General features: G+C 42.1%; 1 protein-coding gene across 2 annotated transcripts; it reads right to left on the reverse strand.

Moving 5' to 3' along the window:
* RAB43 (RAB43, member RAS oncogene family) lies at window positions 1–20,742 on the reverse strand. 2 transcript variants are annotated; one of them, XM_074914751.1, is made up of 3 exons: window positions 20,469–20,742; window positions 10,427–10,604; window positions 1–8,591 (listed from the first exon to the last, which is right to left on the reverse strand). In XM_074914751.1, the coding sequence occupies exons 1-3, from the start codon at window positions 20,685–20,687 to the stop codon at window positions 8,338–8,340; spliced, it is 651 nt and encodes a 216-aa protein (XP_074770852.1). In that variant the 5' UTR covers window positions 20,688–20,742; the 3' UTR covers window positions 1–8,337. The 2 variants fall into 2 exon arrangements, with proteins under 2 accessions (XP_074770852.1, XP_074770851.1); XM_074914750.1 differs by having other exon boundaries at window positions 10,427–10,610.
* Window positions 20,743–21,594: the final 852 nt, after the last annotated feature.

The following is a 21,594-nucleotide window of genomic DNA, read 5'->3' on the forward strand; positions in this document are numbered from 1 at the left end:
ATTTTGTTTCTGATAATAAGCCACAGCAAGGTACATGCATAAAATAACAACAAAAGATATTAATTGCCAAATGTTTACTTTAATTAAACCTTTTTAATGATATACAGTACAATGTATCCACTACTTTGCTAAGATTCACAACAAAAAGCAGGTTTCATATGTTTAAAAATATTTTTCATAATAAATTCATAAATAGATGAAGGTAAAGTATAAAAAATTACTGTAGTATGCAAGCTTGCTCCCTTGTCTCCTCATATTCCAAATGATCTAGTCAGTACTGTGATAAGAAAGTTTAAAAGCAAAGTAGCTACTGATGATTAGAAACGTAGAGCCTGCATCTCTTGAAGAAACCTTGAAAAACACCAACAGATTTGTCCTAGAAAATGCAGAATAATTTTAACACTGTTACCATCCAAACCCCTCAATAATTTTGGAATGCAGTGAATGAATTCAATATGAATTAGAGATTTTTATTTTCTTCCCAACAAGTGTGTGAGCCAGACTCGCTTAAAGGCTCTCTAGTCTCTGGAGATGTGGGGTTTATATTTGTCAGGTACCAGCGAGTGAGGCACGAGAGAGGGAAAAGCTGGCTGACAGCACTGAGCATATCTGACTTCAAAAATCTTAGCATTTCTCATTACAGAAGTATAAAATAGAAAATCTTTTAAAACCGTTACAAATAACTAAATTCACCTTCTGCTCAGTGTATGTCTGTATTGACTCTATGTCTGGCAAGCAGGACAGTGACCGACCTCACTGCTGGCTTCCCCGGGCTGTGAAATGGCACGGGCATGTAGCACCACTCCAACACTTCACTCGAGCTGGTGAATCCCTTCTATGACAACACCAAACTGTATTAGCAAAGTTATTCCCCTCATTATTATTATCACACTCTTTAAGAAAATGTATATAGCATTTTATTTTGTCAAGTATCAAACTACTTTTCACACTTACTTAGAATAATCTATTTTAATACCATTTATAAAGGGAAAAACGCACAGCATTCAAAGAGGGAACGAACATGAAAAATACGGAATAATAAGGATGCTCTGCCTTTCACATTAATGTGGTGGAGGTTGTTGGTTTTTGTTGTTTTTTTTTTTTTTTCCTGATAACTATTTCCCTTTAGTGCAAAACCAGTTCCTTACAAGTTCTGTGCTTTTTTGCAGTGGTAACTAGATGCTTTTTAAGAAATTAGCAGGCAACTGTCAGCAGCTTTAATGCCTCTGAAAATTCAGCTCTTGACTCATTTTTAAAGAGTACCTTCAAATTGTCAAGACAAGTTTGCATGTTATGTTCAAAGGACAATCTTTCACTGATTACACATACAGGAGTTTAGATATCCACAATCACCCCCTTACATCTTTGTATAAATCTATATTACTTACAGAATTTATTGCAGAAAAAATGGGTGTTGATCATAGCATGTTTTACAGCACAGTGCAGTGTTACAGGCTGCTACTTAGAAGTTACTCAAAAGAGACTGGCTTTTGGACATACACAGATCATGTGGGTCAGGTGCCCTAAAAAGACAATTTTTAGGGAAATACAGTCATTCATTTAATGTTTTCCTCTGCTTTTATCTGGAAAGGGTAATCTTTGTGTCATAAGGTGGTTTCTTTTATTGATTGAACAATTAAAAAGAACTGCTGCCTTGCCTCAGTTTTGGTCGTATGTAAGGTACTTTCTCTAAGCTAAAATTTACAGAAACTCGGATCCTTTTAGCTAGCTATTACATCCAAATAGTGTGTACTTTAAGATGTCTAAGTGAGTTTATTGGGCAATTACAGTTCAAACTCTTACAGAATACTCAATAATAAGGTTTATGTTCTTACGAAAGCTTTAAATGACTGTTCCTAGTATCCTAGTCTAGGCTTTAAAATTAAAAGATATCAGAGTAAGATTTTTTTAATGTTATGACTAAAGGAAAATAGTTCACTTGTAGTATTTTAAATTTTGAATGGGCTATGTAAGCTTTAGACAGAAGTGGCTGAAACAGAAGCAGCTTTGTGAAGCTGCTATACCTGCCTGATACTCTACCCTGACCTACACTATCTCCTTGGCTGAATGATTGCAGAGCTAGATTTGACTGATTTCTGAGTACAGTGTATTATATATACACATTGCAGATATTAAGTAACTGTCACAGGAGCAGGAGATTGATAGCTAAACGTCTGCAAAAACCTGTTGGTTACAGCCTATCTGGTGGCCCTTCAGCGCTTTGTGATGGGAAGATTAATCCTCAGTTTTCTGTTAAATTTGAGGTTGAAAGTAGAAATCATTGTCAGTTGGATAATTGAACTGGAAATAACTCAACTGAAGTCTAAAAATATCTCGCAAAAGAAACATGTAAAGTGACTTTTTTAATGATAGACCCTCAATAAATTTTTATCAAGGTATGATCTTGGATCTTCTAATGGTTTTCAAATGGTGTCCCGGGGCAGACATCCATCCTCTTTATCTCATAATGGAAGAAATAGGTTTTAAATCCAGCTTTGAGCCAATTTAGTAGCTCTCCTCATAAATACTAACCTCTGCTGTCACCATACACTTAACTAATTTAGCAGTCCACTCTTAGTATAGACAGCAGCCAAATTTCTCTTGTACAAAAAGTGAACAGACAAACCCATAACTATTGGTGTAGTGTATTATTTTACCTCTGGGAAGGACAGTATTTTCTTTGAACTGAGTAAGCATTGATTAAACCTAACACATTTTATCAGACTAAACAGAAAATCTTCCCTGACTGTTACTCAGGCTTCACTCTTCTCATTCTTGTGAAGTTATGCTGTTCCCTTGTTTTCCACTGGCCGCTGACTCATATGGAAAAACAAGACTATTGTTGACACAGTCTGTCTTCAGTGATGCCTAAAGTTACAAATGTAATACAGAACTACCTTTATCAGTATTCAAGTAATGGAAACCCTTATTAAAAAAACAAACCTGAAAAAAATTGCAACTCTTTTGTGCTTTGAAGAATTATTTTTAAAGTGCATTTTAACATTTTTCAGTCATATTAAAAAAAAATGCTAAGATGAGGATAGGAGAGTATGCTGGTTATTTTTATCTAACTTCTGGCAACAATTTCATGGACAGCAAATATACATTTGGGTTGGTTTGTTTGATTGATTTTGTAACCTTGATGTTTTCCAAGTAAACTGAAATGATAAAAAAGATGCAGAGGGGTAAACTTGTGCCAGAAATCAGAACACTGAGTTGTGGAATAGTTTGGGGTTTTTTTTCTAAAGTACACTGTGGGGATTGCAATTAAATGCTTCCATTTGAGAATTTTTGCAGCTTCGAATAGCTCTATAATCCAATTCAATAGAGTTAAAAGGAATCTAACATCACCTGGCCAGTAAAAACTGAGATACCCAGGAGGCTGGTTCTCTAACTGAAATCTCAGTGGGATGATCAGCACCAGAAGATACTACAAAACCAGAACTGAGCCAGTATTTCCCAAATCTGTGGCTCTCTTCTTATAGCATGGAAAAGAATTGTCAAATCTGAGAACACCCTGAATAACCTAAAGGACTCTCTGCTCTGTGACTCTGATCACCACGCTTCACACAACTGTAATAAAATATAACTATTAATCTACATCAACAATGTGGCATCATTTATTGCCAAATTTGTAAATCTGGAATGCCTTTTAGTAGATAAAACAACTTAGTATCATTTGAGAAAGCATAATTAAGTGGCTAGGGTGATTAGCCTAAACTTTGGGCTTCATTTCCTTTCAATTTGACCAAGAACTACACGTCCTCGGCTCCGCTGCTGTTTAACTGCCTCACTTCTTGTACCACAAGGGTGGGAATACAAGCTGCATGGTCATCACCAGCTACTGAGGCAAAGCGAGTCATGTGGGAGCTACCTCTTCACAAAAGAGTACATACTCACTCCTTGGATCTTCCCTGTTTACTGGTTGCACACTCTACCCATAGCCTGGTCTCCACAGAGAATGACTGACAGGGGTTGAAGTGAGCACTCTCCAAGGCTGGGAGATACCAAAAGGAGAGTAACTTTATTTTTCAGTTTCACAAAGCATGTATTGTTCTCACTTCATTTTCCTCCAGCACACTGTTTACCCAAAATAATGCAGTAGGGTAAACTTCAGTGGTCTGTTAACATATAAATGTTTTGAAAGCAGGATAAACAATTTCTATTAATGAAATAACATACAAATTCATCTTGTTTTAAAGAGACTCTCATTACAACATTGAGTACCATGAAGAGAAGCTAATAATGTTATTACCTCCCCCTTCCCTCAGGATTGGCATGAGATGGCAAAAGACATTCAAATGGTCAACTGGCTGGGACTAAGAGAATAAATAACAGAGGTGGACATATCAGGGGGACAATAGATACTGGGACAACTCAAGGGAAGGCTTTAATGTTATTTAAGGGTGCTACCGTGTGAGTGTGTACATACAGTGATGTACTACTGCAGTAACACAGGTGTATTGCACATGACAACCAGCTCTATTCTTCAAATAAATATTATCTTCTTTAAAGGCAAGGAAACCAAGTAAGAGCTCCACTTCTCATGAAGTTCTTAGAAAGCTATGTGGTATTAGCCAGGCTTCATTTAGTTTGGTAGTTTTTCCCTCCACAAAAGTGATCTGCTTTCCAGTACAGTGAAAGTGATAAAAATCATTAGGGACTTTTCCTCTGCTCTTAAGTATTTTCATTTTTTAAAAATTTTGTTTTGCAAAGCAAATGTTAGCAGGTTTCTGGGCTGACATTTATTTGGTGTTATATTTACTTAATTGTAAATATCTGTACAAGTTCCATCCATGATGATGGACTGGATGAGTAACTGCAGATAAAATTAGTTTAAATCAAAATCAATACAAAAGATAACAATGCTCACGCTCCTGGGAACCACATTCTGCTGATGATTTCATTTCAGTATTTGCCTCTGCATTCCACTCCTAAGTGTTACAAGGCAGGGATCAATGTCCCCTTCTGTGTTTTTGTAATATTTTGTACACTTTGCCAAAAATAAATGATAAAAACTAATGCAAATACATGCTCAGCCAAGAAGACCCGCTTAAAAGCAATTACTGTACCATAGTCTTGTTAATGATCAACTGCCAGTAAACAGGTTTCCTGGCAAATGTTTCTGCTGTGAACTCTGATCACGCACTACTGAATTATTCACTTGATGTACATCAGTGCACATTTGTAACCTAAGATTTGAAACTGAGGTTTTTACCCATAAATCTCAGGTTTATTGCTACTCGCTCTTCACCCAGGTATCCTTTTGGTTTCAATAGGATTCATGGAATTAAACCAACAGGACTGTCTTCCTAATACTTGAATTACAGAGCTATGTGTGTGAATTACAGATTTAATAAGTCTTCAGAAGGGGAGTGAAAAGCTCTAAGCTATGTTTACTGTTTAATTTATTTCTGGTCAAGAAAATAAGTCAGCCTACTGAGTATTGTGCTAATAGACAAAGAAAGGGTTTGGTAATTGAAATAGCCTTTTACTACTGACAGCCCAAGCACTGTCATTCATAGCTGCTACTATCCTGAAAAAATAACCCAGGTCTTCAGCCTATTTCTTTGTTCCCTTTTGTTCACTTAGGTAGGGCATGCAAACTTGTATTACACTTGCTACAACACAGAAGAGCCACCAGTTAGAAGACAAAGCTGACTTAAAGCCACAGACTTAGTTTTCTACAGCAAAATGAAAACTAATCTGAATTGGTGCCTTCATTTGAAAACCCAGCGAACAGATCACTGCTGCTGTAGGTCAGGTTTTCTGACTGAAACAGACTAACCTGCAGACAGAGTCTCAACCTGCAAGACTAGCTTAAGAGATATATGGGGGCAAATCGTAAGGAAAAGTATAGGGCTTGGTCTAACTCTACTTGTTCACTAAAACTCAAGACTAAAGAAATAGATCAGTAATTTCTCAGTTCTCCATCTACTGTAAAAACACAATCATTCACTGACTGTATTGGAAGCAGCATTTATGTTCATTTTGCATCTTGCTCCAGTTTTAAGATTAATGACTATGTAAACTACTGATTTCAATCTGAGCAGTAGCAATACTGTTCCTAAATGTATGTGAATTTTTATCAGCATGGCTTACATAATTTGGCACTGATCCTGCAAATAGTGGGAGGCTGAGCTTATCCGAGGGTCCATGTTCAAGCATGCAGAACTGCAGGACTGCGACATACAGATGTAAACCTTAAGAAGTCAAATACTCTGTGTCTTAAGGACCATCTAACCAGGAGGAAAAGCAGTCGTTAGGACTGAGTCTTAGCTTGGAATGTCTTCACAGTTTATTCCAAGAGTGGAATACAGAGTTTGCTGATCATTAACAAATCTAAAGTTTGAACAATTTTCATTTGCAGTGTCTAGCTACTGCTGGACACTTACTGTCTGTTGTATTTGGATACAGAAGAGCTGGGAATGTCCTGGAACACTATCCAAAAATACTGAGTATAGCAGCTCAACCTGCCCTTCCATATAAAACATTAGAATTGTGAAAACTATACTAAGTGAAAAGTTTAAGGCCCTTTCATTCTTACAACTATAAAACTTCAGAACTAACCCCTTAGAGGCAAACAGGCTACAAAGCATACGAAACTCCTCAAATCATCTACCTCATAGTTTAAAAAAACCCAGAAATACCAGAGAATGTTTTTAATATTTTCTGTAGGAAGATGGATAGTACTGAAATTAGGATCCATTAGCCCTTTCTTACATCTTCCTGATTTTCACAATACTGGATAAGTTGAACAGCTAAAAACTGGTGTCGTCCTAGTAGCAAACCAACTGAAGTCCTTTTTGATCAAAAGGGACAAGTGACTTCAAGTGGGTGCTTTCTGAAAATGACCTCCTTCGCTATCAGGATTGCAAAAATAACTTGTCACCTCTGAACACCTTTGTTTTAACTGCAGAGTTAAAAATAAACCTACTTCTGCTCCCTTTGCAAATCCGTTTTTGTAAGATGCTTGAGAGTAAAACCAGAGCGGACTCTGCCATCGGTTCAACTGCATCTACAATATATAATACAGAGCTGAGTCTGAAAGACCAGTATATGTAGTTGAATTATGAAATCTATTTTACTTAATGTAGACTTTTGATCAACAGTGAAAGATTTTTCCTGCTGAGTGTTTTCAAGAAATGAAAAGCAAGTGGTAACTTGTGAAAGGGAGAGGAAAGCAGTTGAGTACAAATTTGGGAAGGAATCACTCGAAAAGACGCTGGTTTCTTACAACCAGGAAGTTGCAATGCATGCAGTTTTCAGCTATTCTGAGGTCTTCTTTCCCATTATATGTCTAGATTGTATTTAAAGAGACGGTTTAAAAAAACAGAAACAAAACCCCAAACCCACTACGCCACTTCTCAAGCAATAAACACTCTGGTAACAATGTCAAATGTCTGATCAGAATTAACCGTATATATGACCATTAGGCACATGGCAGGAGATCATGGCTACCAGTCAGTTCAAGGTTTCTCCAGTTCTTGTTTCCAGTGGTGCAGGTCTTGAGTTGTGGAATGAAATTAAGAGACCTGAGGGCAAAAACTCAGTGATACCCACTTGGAAAAGGGAGCTATCACTGTGCAAACAATAATAAATGAAATGCATCTACCCCATCCTCAAGGCTATATTTAATTATATTTAAAATAACTACACTGGTCCAATCCTGCTTGACAGCAAGTCCTGTGATATTGCTCAGGCTGATTTTGCTTTTAGTTAAAATGGTAACTTAAAAAAATTACAACAAAACCTGAGAAAAGGCTTCCCCACCTGGGCCTGCTCCAATACTAGCTAGCAAACCACATGTCCTAGAACAGGTGACTGCTATTTGGTCCTGTAATCAAAACACTGGGTATTCTGACACTTGAAATACCTTTATCAGAGACACGGTCACTTTCTGGTCATTGGTGGTATGCTGAGGATAAAAAAAGACACTGTCAAGATTGCCTGTTCCAAAAGTGACCTCCTTACAGTCCCATGCTAAATGCTTCAGAATTTTGGGTGTGCATCAGCCTCTTCCCCAACCATCTGTCTCCCCACCCCACATCACCAGTTCAAAGTTGTTTCCTCCACTTTTTTAACTTGTGCAAAGATTACAGAAAAGAAAATGGTGGGGACAAATGTTGAGTAAGTTTTTCAGAGGGTCTGACTTTCAGGACTACCTCTCAAGAGTCCCTTTTTAAAAAATAAGACACCAAAGCAAACAGGATTGTGTCTAACCTCTACAAAATTGCTGGTTTCACAGAGGAGGAGAATATGGCTACCGTGCTACTCAGCATTAGGGTGAAGCACCATCTAAATTCCAGTAAAGTTAGGGATATCACCTAGCTCATATCAGCAACCACACCCCCAGCCTTCTACAACGTCTTTGCTGTCAAGCTTGATGCTGTCAGTATTCTTCTCACTGAACATAGGGCCTCCATGCCTCATCATGAGCTCTGTAGCCATCTTCACAAAAGCCTCTTCCACGTTGCTGGAGTCTTTCGCAGAGGTCTCTATGGCACAGATGATATTATCATAGTGTTCAGCCAGACTCTGCGCTTCTTCCAGCTGAACCTCTCGAAGGTCACTTAGGTCAGACTTGTTTCCTGGAAGAGAACAGAAACAGAGTAAGTTATAATGGCTATTTATGTCAGGGCAAGTATTCAGCAGGAGGTTCTCAGGTTGCCCAGAGAAGCTGCAGAATTTTTATTCCTGAAGTTTTCATAATTTGACTGAAAAGGCCCTGACCAGCCTGATGTTAGCCTCACTTTGAGCAGGAGTTGGACTAGATAAGTCCCCTAAACCCCTTTGTTAGGTATTAGAAAATTGGGTATTGGAAGTGTGAAGAAGGCAAAAGAGCAAAACAGTGAGAAATCTGCAAAGCATACATTTTCCTTGACACAGAGTGCCCAGAACAAACACAGGACTGGACAGAGGTCCAGTGATTTGCGTTTGATGTGGCACCAAGGAGGAGTGCGAAGCAGGGTGCAGGCTGCACGGTCCCGTTCTTTCACTTCAAGGACAGATTTATCTCCTGTTCTGCTTGGTTCCCTCAAAGTATGATTTTGGGTAGCAATCTGCCAACTCTGTGCCTCATCCTTCCTTCTTTCCCGCACAACCCAGCTGCACCCATTGTACCAAGTCGACCTTGCTTCCCGTCCTCCCTCTTTTCCCACAAAACACAGCCATACTCGTGGCACCATGAAAGTAATTACTTATTAATGATAGAATAATGATTTGACACTACAGTCCCACCCACTCACCATACCTACTGCAATAAACAGTACCCCAAGCCTGGACCCAACTTGGAGGGACGATAATCTGACATCAAACTGGAAAGACAGATCGATGGGTTTGTGCTCTCACCCCCCCCGAGGGGACACCTTTAGGTAAGACTCCCTTGGCTATACTGAGTGTATCCCCCGGAACTTAGTGTGTGTGAGTGTAATTGTTTTTGTTTTGTTTTTATTTGAGTAGCATTATATAGCCAACCTGCAGTTTGTGCATTTATCGTAGGCAATCCTAAAGAATCTGTAAGTATTGCATGAAAATAAAGCGTACTATTGGTGAATCTGATGGCTTCTCCTGAGTGCCTGCTTGGGCTGGGTCAGACTTACAGTCCCAACTGCCATACCTATTAAGGGATAAGTCCAGCTGCCTCGAGCCCCTCTGATCTCTGAGGATTGGCTAGAATGCAAGGGAATTCATCTCTTACCAAATTTATCTCTTACCCTAAACACAACACCCTTCCAACCTGTATTTCTGTATGGCTCACAAAGAGAACAGAACAAGTCAGTTACTGAAGAGTGTAGACCTTAACGAAAAATGGGCTAGCAGTGAAACCTAAAACCATTTTGTGAAGACAACTGCAGTCTGCTGGTACCTACAGAAATCTAGAGCAGTACTGACATTGTATTAGTGGGTCTACAGGCCCTAAGAGCCACATCTGAGTCAGAAACTTTGGGGCTGGGAAGCAGAACTTCTAGCAGAGAACTGACAAACCCCGATTGCCCTGAGGTCCTTCTGAAATCCCATCTGCTGAAGTATGTGGCTGTTCCAGTTCACCAAAACATGTTGGCTTGATATGATGGAGCTTCTCTGGGCCCAAGAAACCTTGCGATCCTTATCCTGAGAACAGCTCCACAGCAGCTGCGCCTCAGAACCTGGAAATCTCAGGTACCCAGTTCTCCATTGAGACACAAAGGATTCAAAGCTGGCTTCTGATACAAAGCTGTCTACTTCTTAACAGAAGTTAATCAAAGCAAAACATTTCTGTTTTAATGAGTTAGCACTAATTAAAAAAAAGTTGGGAAATTTCCAACCAGATCTATTACATACATCTTAACTTCCATCAAAATTAAAACGTTTAACCATCTTAAGCAAGTATTGCAACTCATTACATTGTACAGTAACCTGCTTAGTATTAATATTTTAAACTCACCGATCAGTAATTGTACTATGTTGGAACCAGCATACTTTCTCACATCCTCGATCCAGCGAGGAATGGACAGGAATGAGCCTCTCTTGCTGATATCATAGGCTAGGATCGCTCCATTGGCGCTGCGGTAATAACTCTGGGTGATAGTTCGGAATCTCTCCTGGCCAGCCGTGTCCCAGATCTGCAACTACATAAAACAAAGCAGACAGTGAGACACTGGCTAGCAAGCTTTCCTGAATCAAGAGACAGGACTTGAGTCAATAGCCTTGTTATAAGTCTCCCTTATATGTAATATATTTTGGCATCATGTTTTTCTAGTCCTTTGTTCATGATTTAAGGATGATAATATACACTGGAGAACGTTTTTGCACTGGGCTGCTCGAAGTTTGTATCTGTATCAATTGAGACGCTCTGGGTTCCTGCAGGTGAGCACTGATGCATCATTTTGGAGCAGATCATGAAATTATCACTTGCATGTCCAGCCCTACCTCTTTGTCACCTTCCCTGGCAGAGTTAGCAAAACAAGACATCAGTCCACAGCCAAGCCACTCCACTTCATCTGGCGTGTCACTGCGAGGACAGCTGGGTTTCGCTAGCATACTGCCTGGTAGACTGACATTCTGCTACAGGGGCAGTGACAACAGCAGCAGGATGTGGTAGTATCATCTGAGAACACTGATGCTGTTTTATAAGGAAATATGAGACAATTAAAAGAATATATATAAAACACATAAAATGTATAAAAGAAATGCCAGCAATTCTAGTTTTCAGTAAAGACCTAGTCAGTCTAGTCAGCTGTCCTTTTTTAGGTGGTAGAACAGACATCACATCTTGTCAGGAAGAAGAAATGCTTAGCTCACATACTTTTACCTAAATCCAGCAGCATCAGAACTATGAGTTTAGTATCAGGGTTTGAGTTCCCAGTACTAGATGTTCCAGACAAAGTAGCCAAATAACTCAGTGTGGATAAACACAATATCCTGCTCATAGGGAAAATTTCTTTTAAAATCCTCTTGTTTTATAGGTTGTCTAATGTTCTGGAACATGGTGGCTTATAGTCCAAGAGCTTTTAATCTAAAGTAACTGTGGATATTCTCATTCTCCATATAAATCTCTAATCCTTTTTCAATCTTCCAAAGCTCTTGGCTTCAACATATAGTAGCAATGAAACCAGAGAATCTCCTTTTACAAGTTTTACATTTTCTGTCCTTCTGTTGCACTTTTTCTCTACCCCCAAATAATAAATGAGAGGCTACTGCTTGTCTTTTTGTGCCATTCCTTATATTCTTCATCTCCTCTTAACTTAGACAGGACATAAGCAAATACTCCTGGGTTTTTTAATCTTCCCATATTGTGGACCTGTTATTTAGTATTTCCTCTCTCTCTAAACCTCTTTATTTTAAAAAGCTGACAACAACTTAACACAATGTGCTAGTGATATTTTGTACCAAATAATATGGAATCATTTTTCCATTTATTTCTTTTGCACATTAGTATTTTGTTTTTATCTTCCAACTCTGTAGCATGTTTCACTTTGGAAAAGGCTGTACTGATCAGACTACTTCCCTGAACCTAACCAAGATAGATCCCAAATGAGGTATGTACAGCCTAAAGGGAATCAATCCAATGAAAAAGTACTTCTCAGTCCTGGTAACAGTTTTCTCGGAGAAGGGGAAGGGCGTGTAATGGACTCAGAAAACAGAAAACCACAAAGCAATGATTATTAGTGGAACAGATAATGATTTAGAGCAGTCAACAGACAATTATTAGAGACATGGAAGTTCATGGCAAGTTTATGTATGATGTTCTCTGTAGTCAAGTCTCCCACCTTTGTGTCTGTTACGTAGTTTTAAATCTCAATACTTGATTAGGTCAAATGCAAGACAAGGCTAATAATGATTACTCAACTCTTGGGTGAGGTCTAAGAGATTCTGTCCATACAGAAAAAATATACTTTTTTAATAATAAAAAAGTTTAGTTTAGCTTACACTTTTCACATGGCATGTATGAATAAAAGCGATTTACCTGCAGAGTGACTGAATAAGCCAGTCTTGGGCCTTGTGCTGTATACTGGATTTTGAAAATGTCTGTATAAGTAAATTCCATAGAATTAGAGAATGAGTAAGGCTGGGACAGATCTGGGGAGGTGACAAAGCCAAGTGCCTGCTCAAAGTGGGGTCAGAACATAATTCTTCCAGGAAGAATTGCTCCACGATTTTCCCAGGGAGCAAAATGAGTCTAACCAGCCTGTAGTTCCCAGGATTTCTTGCCCTTTCTGAAGATGAGTACAATACTTGCCTTTCTCTGATCCTCCCCGATTTCCACAGCCTTTCAATAGTGACAGAACAACCTCAAAGTGTCACCAGTAAGAGCTCACAGCACCCACACACATTTTTTACTTCAGCATTTATGTCTGTGTGTTCACAGGACTGAATTCAGCTGCTGAAGCCCTGGGTGTCCTGCTGGGAACAGCAGAGACCACAGGTCTGACCTCAGGAGCTCAAACAGCAGTCTCCCTCTCAGCCCACATCCTCTAGGCAAGCTCTTTCCCTCATGCTCCCCTATTTGTCACTCTTCTTCTGTGTAAGGACTCTGAATCATCCAGCTTTTTACATGATCTTCAGTGCTTTTGCTCTCGTTGCTGAGACTACAGTATGTATTAGACCCACAGGCAAGATTCTTTCTTTGCAAACATATATACCAGCTGACACACCCATGTGTCACTGCTCCCATCGCGTCTGATGGCAGAAGGGGCCAGGTGAGTGCTCACTGTTCCAGGGAAAGACAAATACGGGCACAGTTTAAGGATTTGCTTAAGCCAAACTAAGACAACACTGTCACCAAAGACTTGCCATCCCAGCTGCATATCCTTGCCCTCTCCCTGCACTGAAGCTAGCACTTGTTAATCTGATTCACCATACAGGTCAATTCACTGACACAGCTGAAAAACAGGGGGTTTCCTTTTGTTTGAAGGGTTAACACTAATTACACAGCCACATGGTACTGAAAGCACAAGGACTGCGCGGGGAGGAGGGTATGAGGATCCTTTAGAGCAATGGCAAAGTTGTCTTGCACCAGTCACAAATATGCCCTTTCAGTTTAACTTGTTGCTGAAGGTGGGTGTCAACCGACGTTATAACCTCACCTGCAGCTGAGCAAGGAGTCCTCCTCCAGCCTGCTCTGCCAGACCTGCGCGGAGATGGCAGCTTCAGCTCCTACGAAGCACTCTGCCTTGCAGCATGCTCAGTGGGCAAAGGTACTTTCTGGGGGTCTAATGACAACTCATTCCTTACCATTTGGAAGCTTGAAAACCTGTCCTGTCACATTGCAATTTTAATAACTATCTCATTTTAAATCATTAAGAACACACTACAGACACACACAGAGCACGCAACTATTATGAACCAGATTACCTAATTTAAAGCAAGATGTAATCCTAAAGGCAAAATACAGCTAATTTACTCAACGGCATCTTTAGAAAACTCTAAGAGAAAATATTTATCTATAGCATGAATCAGTCTGATACGATTTAAAAAATACTTTAAGTTATTACAAAAATACCAGTTCTGCTCCTAAGTAAACACTATTTTCTCCAGTAGGTGTAAAGAGATAAATTTCAGGCGATTCTATTGAAGAAGAAACATGGCAATTATATATAAATACCAATCACAACTAGAATTTTAAACTACCATTTTATAGTAAAAATTTTATATAGTCTCTCTGTTAAAACTGTATTTACATGTATGCAATTCTTGACAAAAAATAACAATTGCAAATTCTTCAGAAAAAATTTAGTCTTAGTATTTCTCATTTAAAGGCCCCTCAATATAACTTAGATTGCAAAATCAAAACATGAAATTAACTGTACTAGCCACAGGTTACAGCAGAAAGATACAATTATATATTCTTTTGTATTGTGTATCACATCTGCACTATACGACACAAAGTTCTTAATAATTAATTTCCTCAATTTAAGTGCTTCAGCTCTGTAAATAATGCGATGGGAGCCAGGCCTGTCACTTAGTAACCTTTTTAAGCAATTCCTGATTTTGTAATTACTTTGGCAACAATTCTGGTGTAAGAAAGACACAGAGGAGTTGGGATTGCTGGAGAATTGTGTTGGATTCACCTGAGGACACTAAGAAAAAAACCCCTATGAAATAAAAAGAAGAGATTAGTAGCAGGCCTTCAGGGGAACCATCCCTAGTAACAAAAGAGGACAGGCTAAAGAACAGAATAAATACCCATTGTTCAGAAGGAATATGACAGAATACCCTAAGTGAACAAAGACAAGAAGCCACCTTCCTTGTGCTAATTGTTTCACTATTGAATGCCCATTTACTTACAAAAGCTGGTTATTTTGATCTGCTTTTAGCTTTGAATTTTTTGGACAGCAGAGCCCCTAGCACTGACTGGTACTGAATAGCAAAGCGCTAAACCAATTATTAACTCCTGTAAGATTTTTCATGACTCCATATAATCACTGGAGAATTGGAGCTTTCTGTAAGTACATTAGACAAAAGTCTTGAATGTTTTTTCATATTTGCTTTTTCATCTTTTTCTGTGGGGAAGGAGCACAGAGGGAATATGTGTCAGTGGAAGGAGGCAGGCTGGGCTCTGCCTGGCTGGGGAGCAGCTGTGCTGCAGTGCCCTGGGGGTCTTCACAGCCAGCACCACCGACCCCAGCCAGCACCCCAAGCTGTATCGACAGGACTGAAGCCAGCAGATCAAGAGAGGTGATTATTCCCCTTTATTTTGGCACTTATTAGATTCCAACTAAAATTCAGTGCTGTTTTGGGGCCCCTGTACAAGGCACTAAAGAGAGCAAGTTCAGAGTAGGGCCATCAAGACAGGGTACTCAGAGTACATACCCTGTGAGAAGAGTCTGAGGGAAACGCTTATTTGGCAAGGGAGAGGGATTTGAGATGACCTGTTAGCTGCTGCCCAGTACCCAGGAGGAGGTTATCGAGAAGGCTGAGCCAGGCTCTTCACAGTGGCACATGACGGCAAGATGAGACACCAGAGAAAAACTGAAACAAGGAATGTTTCAACTTGAAGCAAGGAGGAAAACAGAAGGTGGGTTTCTGGAAGATCATTCTGAGATGTTTGATTAAGAAAGCGAAGTTTCAACTATAGAATTAGATGAAGTGTTGAAAATGGTGAGTGACCAGTTGACCAAAGAACACAGTAAATGAGTACTGTCAAATAGATGGATGTGGATTCTTCTTACATCGATCAACATATGGTTTATCAAAGGCTAATGCTTTACAAATGGCCTCAAGACATGTTAAATAATTCCTCCCTACCTACTTCCTATCTAACTTACTAAGTACTTTCCTGATTCTTCTAAAGTATCACAGGAGTTCAGGTTTACTTTTGCTTGTGAAGCAGCACTAAACTAAGCACATCCTGCGGCTGATACCTTGCCTTACAAAGACAGAAATGTCACTTTTCTGCTACGAATTCTTCAAAATACAGCAACTTCCCTAAAATTTCCTGGTAGTGAAATGGTGCATGCAAAGACCATGTTAAATGATTCTTAACCAAATTACTGTGTCTAAATCCTGTCATCTCAAATGGCAAACAATAATATACATTTCTGTACACTGGCAAATCACAACACTCACTCCTAAAACGATTTACTGAAACAATCTTGCAACTTAATCTATCCAGTTTTAGCCAAAAGCAACAAAACCAGCATCTGTATGGCAATGTATTTCAATTTAAAGTGATATTCGTACACTGAACAGTTAGGATAAACTGCTCCATTCAATTGTTTCCCTACAAAATTTTCAGAGAATGAGGAATCCCTGTTTCCTGTGAATGCAGGATTCCCGTTTGCTCTAGTGTGTTGACAGAGAGCTACACTTTCCTCTGCATATCAAAGAGTATTGCTTCCATGTAATAACCAATAGCTTAATTTGTATTTCTTTAGCAATGTCATTAAACACAACAGTCAGGAGACAAGACAGTTAACAAGTCATAATTTTATATTACTTGCAGTTTGGCCAGATACGTGACATATTACATTCTGGGCCATTCTGAAAGGAACATAGTTACAGACATAAGGCCTGAATAAAAGCCAAGAATCTTGATATCATAAAGGCTGAAAAAGCTTACAAATTAAAAAGTGCAGTGATACATGAAGAAGTATTTATTATAAAAGGAATGTGTTTGTTTTCAAATGTTCTTCTCTCCTGCTGCTTTCTGAAAGATATAGCAAGATAAAAACTATGGCATAAAAGAAAAAATACTCAGTATATGTAAAACACTGTGAAACAACAGCATGAAGCAGACATTAAAGATGCCAAATTAATTTATCAGTTCACAGGAGGAAATTCATCAAAAGGAATTTTATTATTACTAACCTCAATTCATGGACTTAGACATAGAAATGTCCTTCCCTATCATTATGTAAAATCTTAGTTCCATCATTTTATAAATATCTTTTCTTGCAGTGACATAACAGTTACAAAACATTTTTGTTCTGTTTGCCAGATTTTTTCTATCACTCAAAGAACAAGTAATTATTTTATCAATAGGACTTTAATCACTATCCATTAAGTCAACAACCACAACTTTTGGGAACTACAGTCTGCACTCTAGGATTTAGCCAGCTAAGAAGGATGTATTTTACAGAGAGTAGCAAGCCACCAATTTACGTGTCAAACAGCATAGACGAGGGGAATTTTTAAAAAATTAAGATAGACTGTAGACATTTCATGAAGTGGAGGGGGGAAAAATTCCAGATATACAGTGGTTGGAATTTGCCTTTGTGATAAAAATCAAGGTGGTCATCACAGGCCAAACCCCTGCCTGGTGCTGTGCCACGCAGCCTGCCTTCAAGCTCCAACGCCCCATGGCTCACAACAGCCCGGCCCAGAGGCACTGCCTCGTATGATCCCACATAAGGTCTGGAGGTCTTATAGAAAGAACAAGAGGAGAAACAGAAGACTGGATGGCACAGACAAGCTTAGGTATTCTTCCTCTCTGGAAGTGGCAAATCTCTGCAAATCAGGGTTAGCACATATTGGGGAAGCTTGTAATACCAGTGCTTTACTGTTTTATTTCTGGAGACAGCTTCAGTTATCAGGACTGTCCATGAATAGCTCCTTCTTCAAGCACTAATGTCTCTTTATACATGAAGTTTCGTCAGCTTCAGTGGCTGATGAAGCAGTAGTGTATGAAATATCATTTGAGACACTTGAAAGAATACAGCTTTAAGATGCAAGGAAAGCCTTGAGTTAAAAAGGATTATTTGCAGAACCTTAACCTTTAGTATCCCAACATGCTTTTTTTCTCTTGTCCAACAAAAATGCATCAGAAAGAAGTGAGACTTAAAATCCTTGGACTCCAAATGTTTCAGAAACATTATGTAACTGTAATAACGACACTTGACATTTTAAACAGAAAGGGACACGAACACAATTAACCTTAAAATGTGTGTTTCAATCTCAAAATAAGCATCCAATTCATACTCACTCAGTTGTGTTGTGGTACTATCTTTAGCCTGACTAAAAATGAAGCTTAGGCCACTGGGGATGCGGAGCAAGTAGTGTTCAAAAGCTCCTTGGGACTTTTTTGTACACACTATTGTTCTGAAGGAATTTCTAAAGATGAGCTTATAAAACATTATAAAAATGGGAATTTTCCCATTTCAGCACCATCTGCTAAAAATAAAACAAGCCTTTGCATTCCTCATGAAGATACTGTCTTGAGTAGCCTAAACCCAAAATGAAACTGGAGCAGCACAGAGAATCACCTGGTGTGCTTTTGTAAGGTCAAACAAATGTCATTTTAAACATGTCCTGAACGTCTCTTGGTATGAGGCATCACAAGCAACAAATTAGGCATCACAATCAACAAATTATCTGAAACACTTTTAAACAAGTATGGCTCACGTGACTGAGACAAAAACAATGAGAAACAGTGCATCTCTCGCAGAGCACGTGTACAGGCTTGTTTATCAAGGGGTTAGGATATGATCTGTTCAGATAGCTAAAGTGCTCTTCCTATAATCACTATAGCCTGCATCAAAACCAAATTTGTAAAACATTCAAGATACACACACCTACTTGCCTACTTCATAAGGGCACTCACAAAAGTGTAATAAAATGCCTCCTTATTTTCCGTGTCCTGGAGCATGCTGAACAAGCCTACCAGATTAGATGGACTGCTCTGAAATGTCAATCCAACTGGAAAAGCCTGACTGGAATTTAAACTTCACACACAACCCACACCTTAACAGACCAAACAAAAAAAACCACCAAGCAAATGTTTTCATATTCTAGCTGTGTCCCTGACTCAGCAGCTAACAAAAACATCTGTAAAGTAAATCAGCAACAATGTTGGATTAATTTGCCTAAAGTAATGCTTAAAATACTCTTCAATCTGTGCATCCCTTATTTTTTCTAAGTGGGAGTACAGAACAATCCATAGCAAAAGCAAGCCTCGAGAGCTTGCATTTTCTTACTTGTTTTTTGAAAAATACTTTGAAATAATCCACAGGTTTTGTTAGAGGCTGATTACTAATAAAGGAATATTCAGGTGTAAATACTGACAATCTGAAAAAGCACACCTAAGAAGACGGGGTCATCCCCTGGGCTAGTTCTCCCCTACTTCTGAAGCCCATGGCTGAGACCCCTGGCACCGGGAACAGACACATTTGTCACCTTCTATGTGCCTGGCATTTAAATGGAGCCAGGTTTTAATCTTAAAGGAGAAACCCCACTTCTAACGGCTCACTTGCTAGAAAGCACAGAAGTGCTAGAAAGCACAGAGAACTGAGTTTCCTTTTCAACTGCTACCCCCAGCTAGACATGATAGGAAAAGGTATAATACTCCCAAGAAAATAAACACCTCTGCTAGGCATGGAACTTCTAATCCCCCTCCCTTCCTAAAAACTGACAGCCTTCATTTCTTCCATTTTCTACAGCTTTCTCTGCTTAATACTCTGCTCTCCAAAGTTAATTTATCAGAAAAGGACAATGGAGGACTTTGACACCTACTTTGGTAAACACAGACCAAAATTCAACTGCAATTACCGTATTTCTGTGCCACCAAAAGCTCTGCAGTTTTATGATCGGACAGTGATTGCGTTAAGCCCTTCTTGGTGCCACTGGGGATGAGGGTACCTGTAGGACTCTGGTCTGGAGAACGGATTGATCCCAGCAGCCCCCTACAAGCTGCAGGTGCTCCAGGCCGGTTTTCCCTGCTGACTGCCCATGTGTCTGTGCTCAGCAGCACAGTTTGTCGTAGGGAATCCGTGTCACTGAGAGCCTGAGTGAAATTCCACTGGGTAACTGTCCTATTCTCTTTCTAACCCTATCGACTAGCTGAGTCCCCCCAGCATAAGAAAAGCAAAAATCAAATTTAAGGTTGATCTGTTCGGGTTTGAGAAGAACTACAGAAGCTGCACTTTCGGAGACACCCCGTCAGCCGTGTCTTACGAGAACTTTCCTATCTGCCGAACCTAACAGCCGCTCCCCCAGCCCCTCTCAGCCCGCCGGTGCCACCACGTCCCTCCCTGGAAACCCGGCAGTGCAGCCGCGGGGCCTTCTGGCGGGCACTAGCCCACCGCCCGGCGCCTGCCCGAGGAGGGGCTGAGCCTGCCCGCAAGCCCGGCGCTGCGGCGGGGCCGGGCGGCGGGTCCCGCTGAGCCAGAGACGCGCCCGGCCCCGCCTCGCCCGCGGGAGCCGCTCGGGAAGGCGGCACCGCCGCGGGGCGGCCGCTCCCCGGAGCGCAGCGGCAGCGCACGGCCGAGCCGGCAGCGGGACGGGGCAGCGGGAGCCGCCCTCCCTCAGGCCGGGCACCCCCCCTCAGGCCGGGCACCCCCCCTCAGGCCGGGCACCCCCCCTCAGGCCGGGCACCCCGCACGGGCGGCCCGGCTCGCCTCCGTCTCCCCCGGCGGCGGGGCCGGGCGGGCCCCCGGCGGGATGTCGGCGGCCGTGCCGGGCCGGAGCTGCGGGGGCCGGGCCGGGGGGCTGAGCCCCGTCTGGCCTCAAGCCCCGGGCCCGGGGCGGCGCTGGGGCCGCGCTCCGCTCACCTTCACCCGCTTGCCCTGGATCTCCAGGCTCTTCATGGTGAAGTCCACGCCGATGGTGCTGCCCTGGCGCTCGGCGAAGGCCCCGGTCTTGAAGCGCTGCACCAGGCAGGTCTTGCCCACGCTGGCGTCCCCGATGAGCACCAGCTTGAAGAGGAAGTCGTAGCTCTCCTCGGGGTCGGGGCCGGGCCCCGCCGCCCCCGGCGCTGCCGGGCCGGGCATGGCGCCTCCGGCCTTCCGCCCGCCGCCGAGGGGAGCCGGGCTCTGCGCAGCGCCCGCCGCCCCCCGCCGCGCCGGGCCTAGCGCCGGGACCGCCTCCCGCCCGCCCCCGCCCTCTCTCCGCCCCGGCCCGGCCGCCTCCCGGGCATGTCCGCCCGCAGCGGGGCGGCGGCAGGGAACGGGGCTCGGTCGCGGGCTCGGCCACCGCCCGGGGCACGGCGCCGGCCTCGCCGATGGGCCACGCGGGGCAGCCGGTCCCTGCGGCCGTGCCCGCCGTAGGCCGCCGGCAGCCCCCCCGCTCCCCCCCCGTCGGGCCGGTGCCTGCTCGGGTCGCGGCGCGACCCGCGGAAACCTCCATCGTGTGCGGGCGGGCGGGCGGGCGCGGCGGGGCAGCTGCGCTGAGCGGTGCCCGGCGCCGCGGTGCGCTCCCGCGGACACATCGCGCAGCCACGGGCACGCCGAAACCACCGGGTGCAATTACCGTTAAGTCATCCAGGAAGCGCAGCTGATCCGCCTCCCCGGCTTTTCATTTTTAGGTCCGCGCTGGGGTGCGGTTTGTTTCCAGAGGCGCAGCCCGAGGCGCAGGGCAGCGGTTTTTCGCCCTTGCGCGGCTCAGAGGCGGCCCGGAGCGGCGGGCGCTGTGCTGCGGGTGGCACAGACACACACACGTGTGAGGGCAGTGGTGGCATCGCCTCCCGGCCACGGGCACCGAGAGGAGCGTATCAGCAAGCGGGGGTTATTCGTGTTCGAGCTGCTACCTGCGTTATCTGCAAAACAAACTGCTCTTTAATAGCTGCTCTCCTTTAGCATACGTGGTGAGTCAAGATGCTAATAAAACCCAGCTGTACTAATAAAGTACTTTGACACAGCACATTTTGTTATTCTGTTCTTTGTAACAAAGACTTGCCAA

This window comes from Athene noctua, chromosome 10, assembly GCF_965140245.1.
Source record: "Athene noctua chromosome 10, bAthNoc1.hap1.1, whole genome shotgun sequence".
NCBI classification, from domain to species: Eukaryota; Metazoa; Chordata; class Aves; order Strigiformes; family Strigidae; genus Athene; species Athene noctua.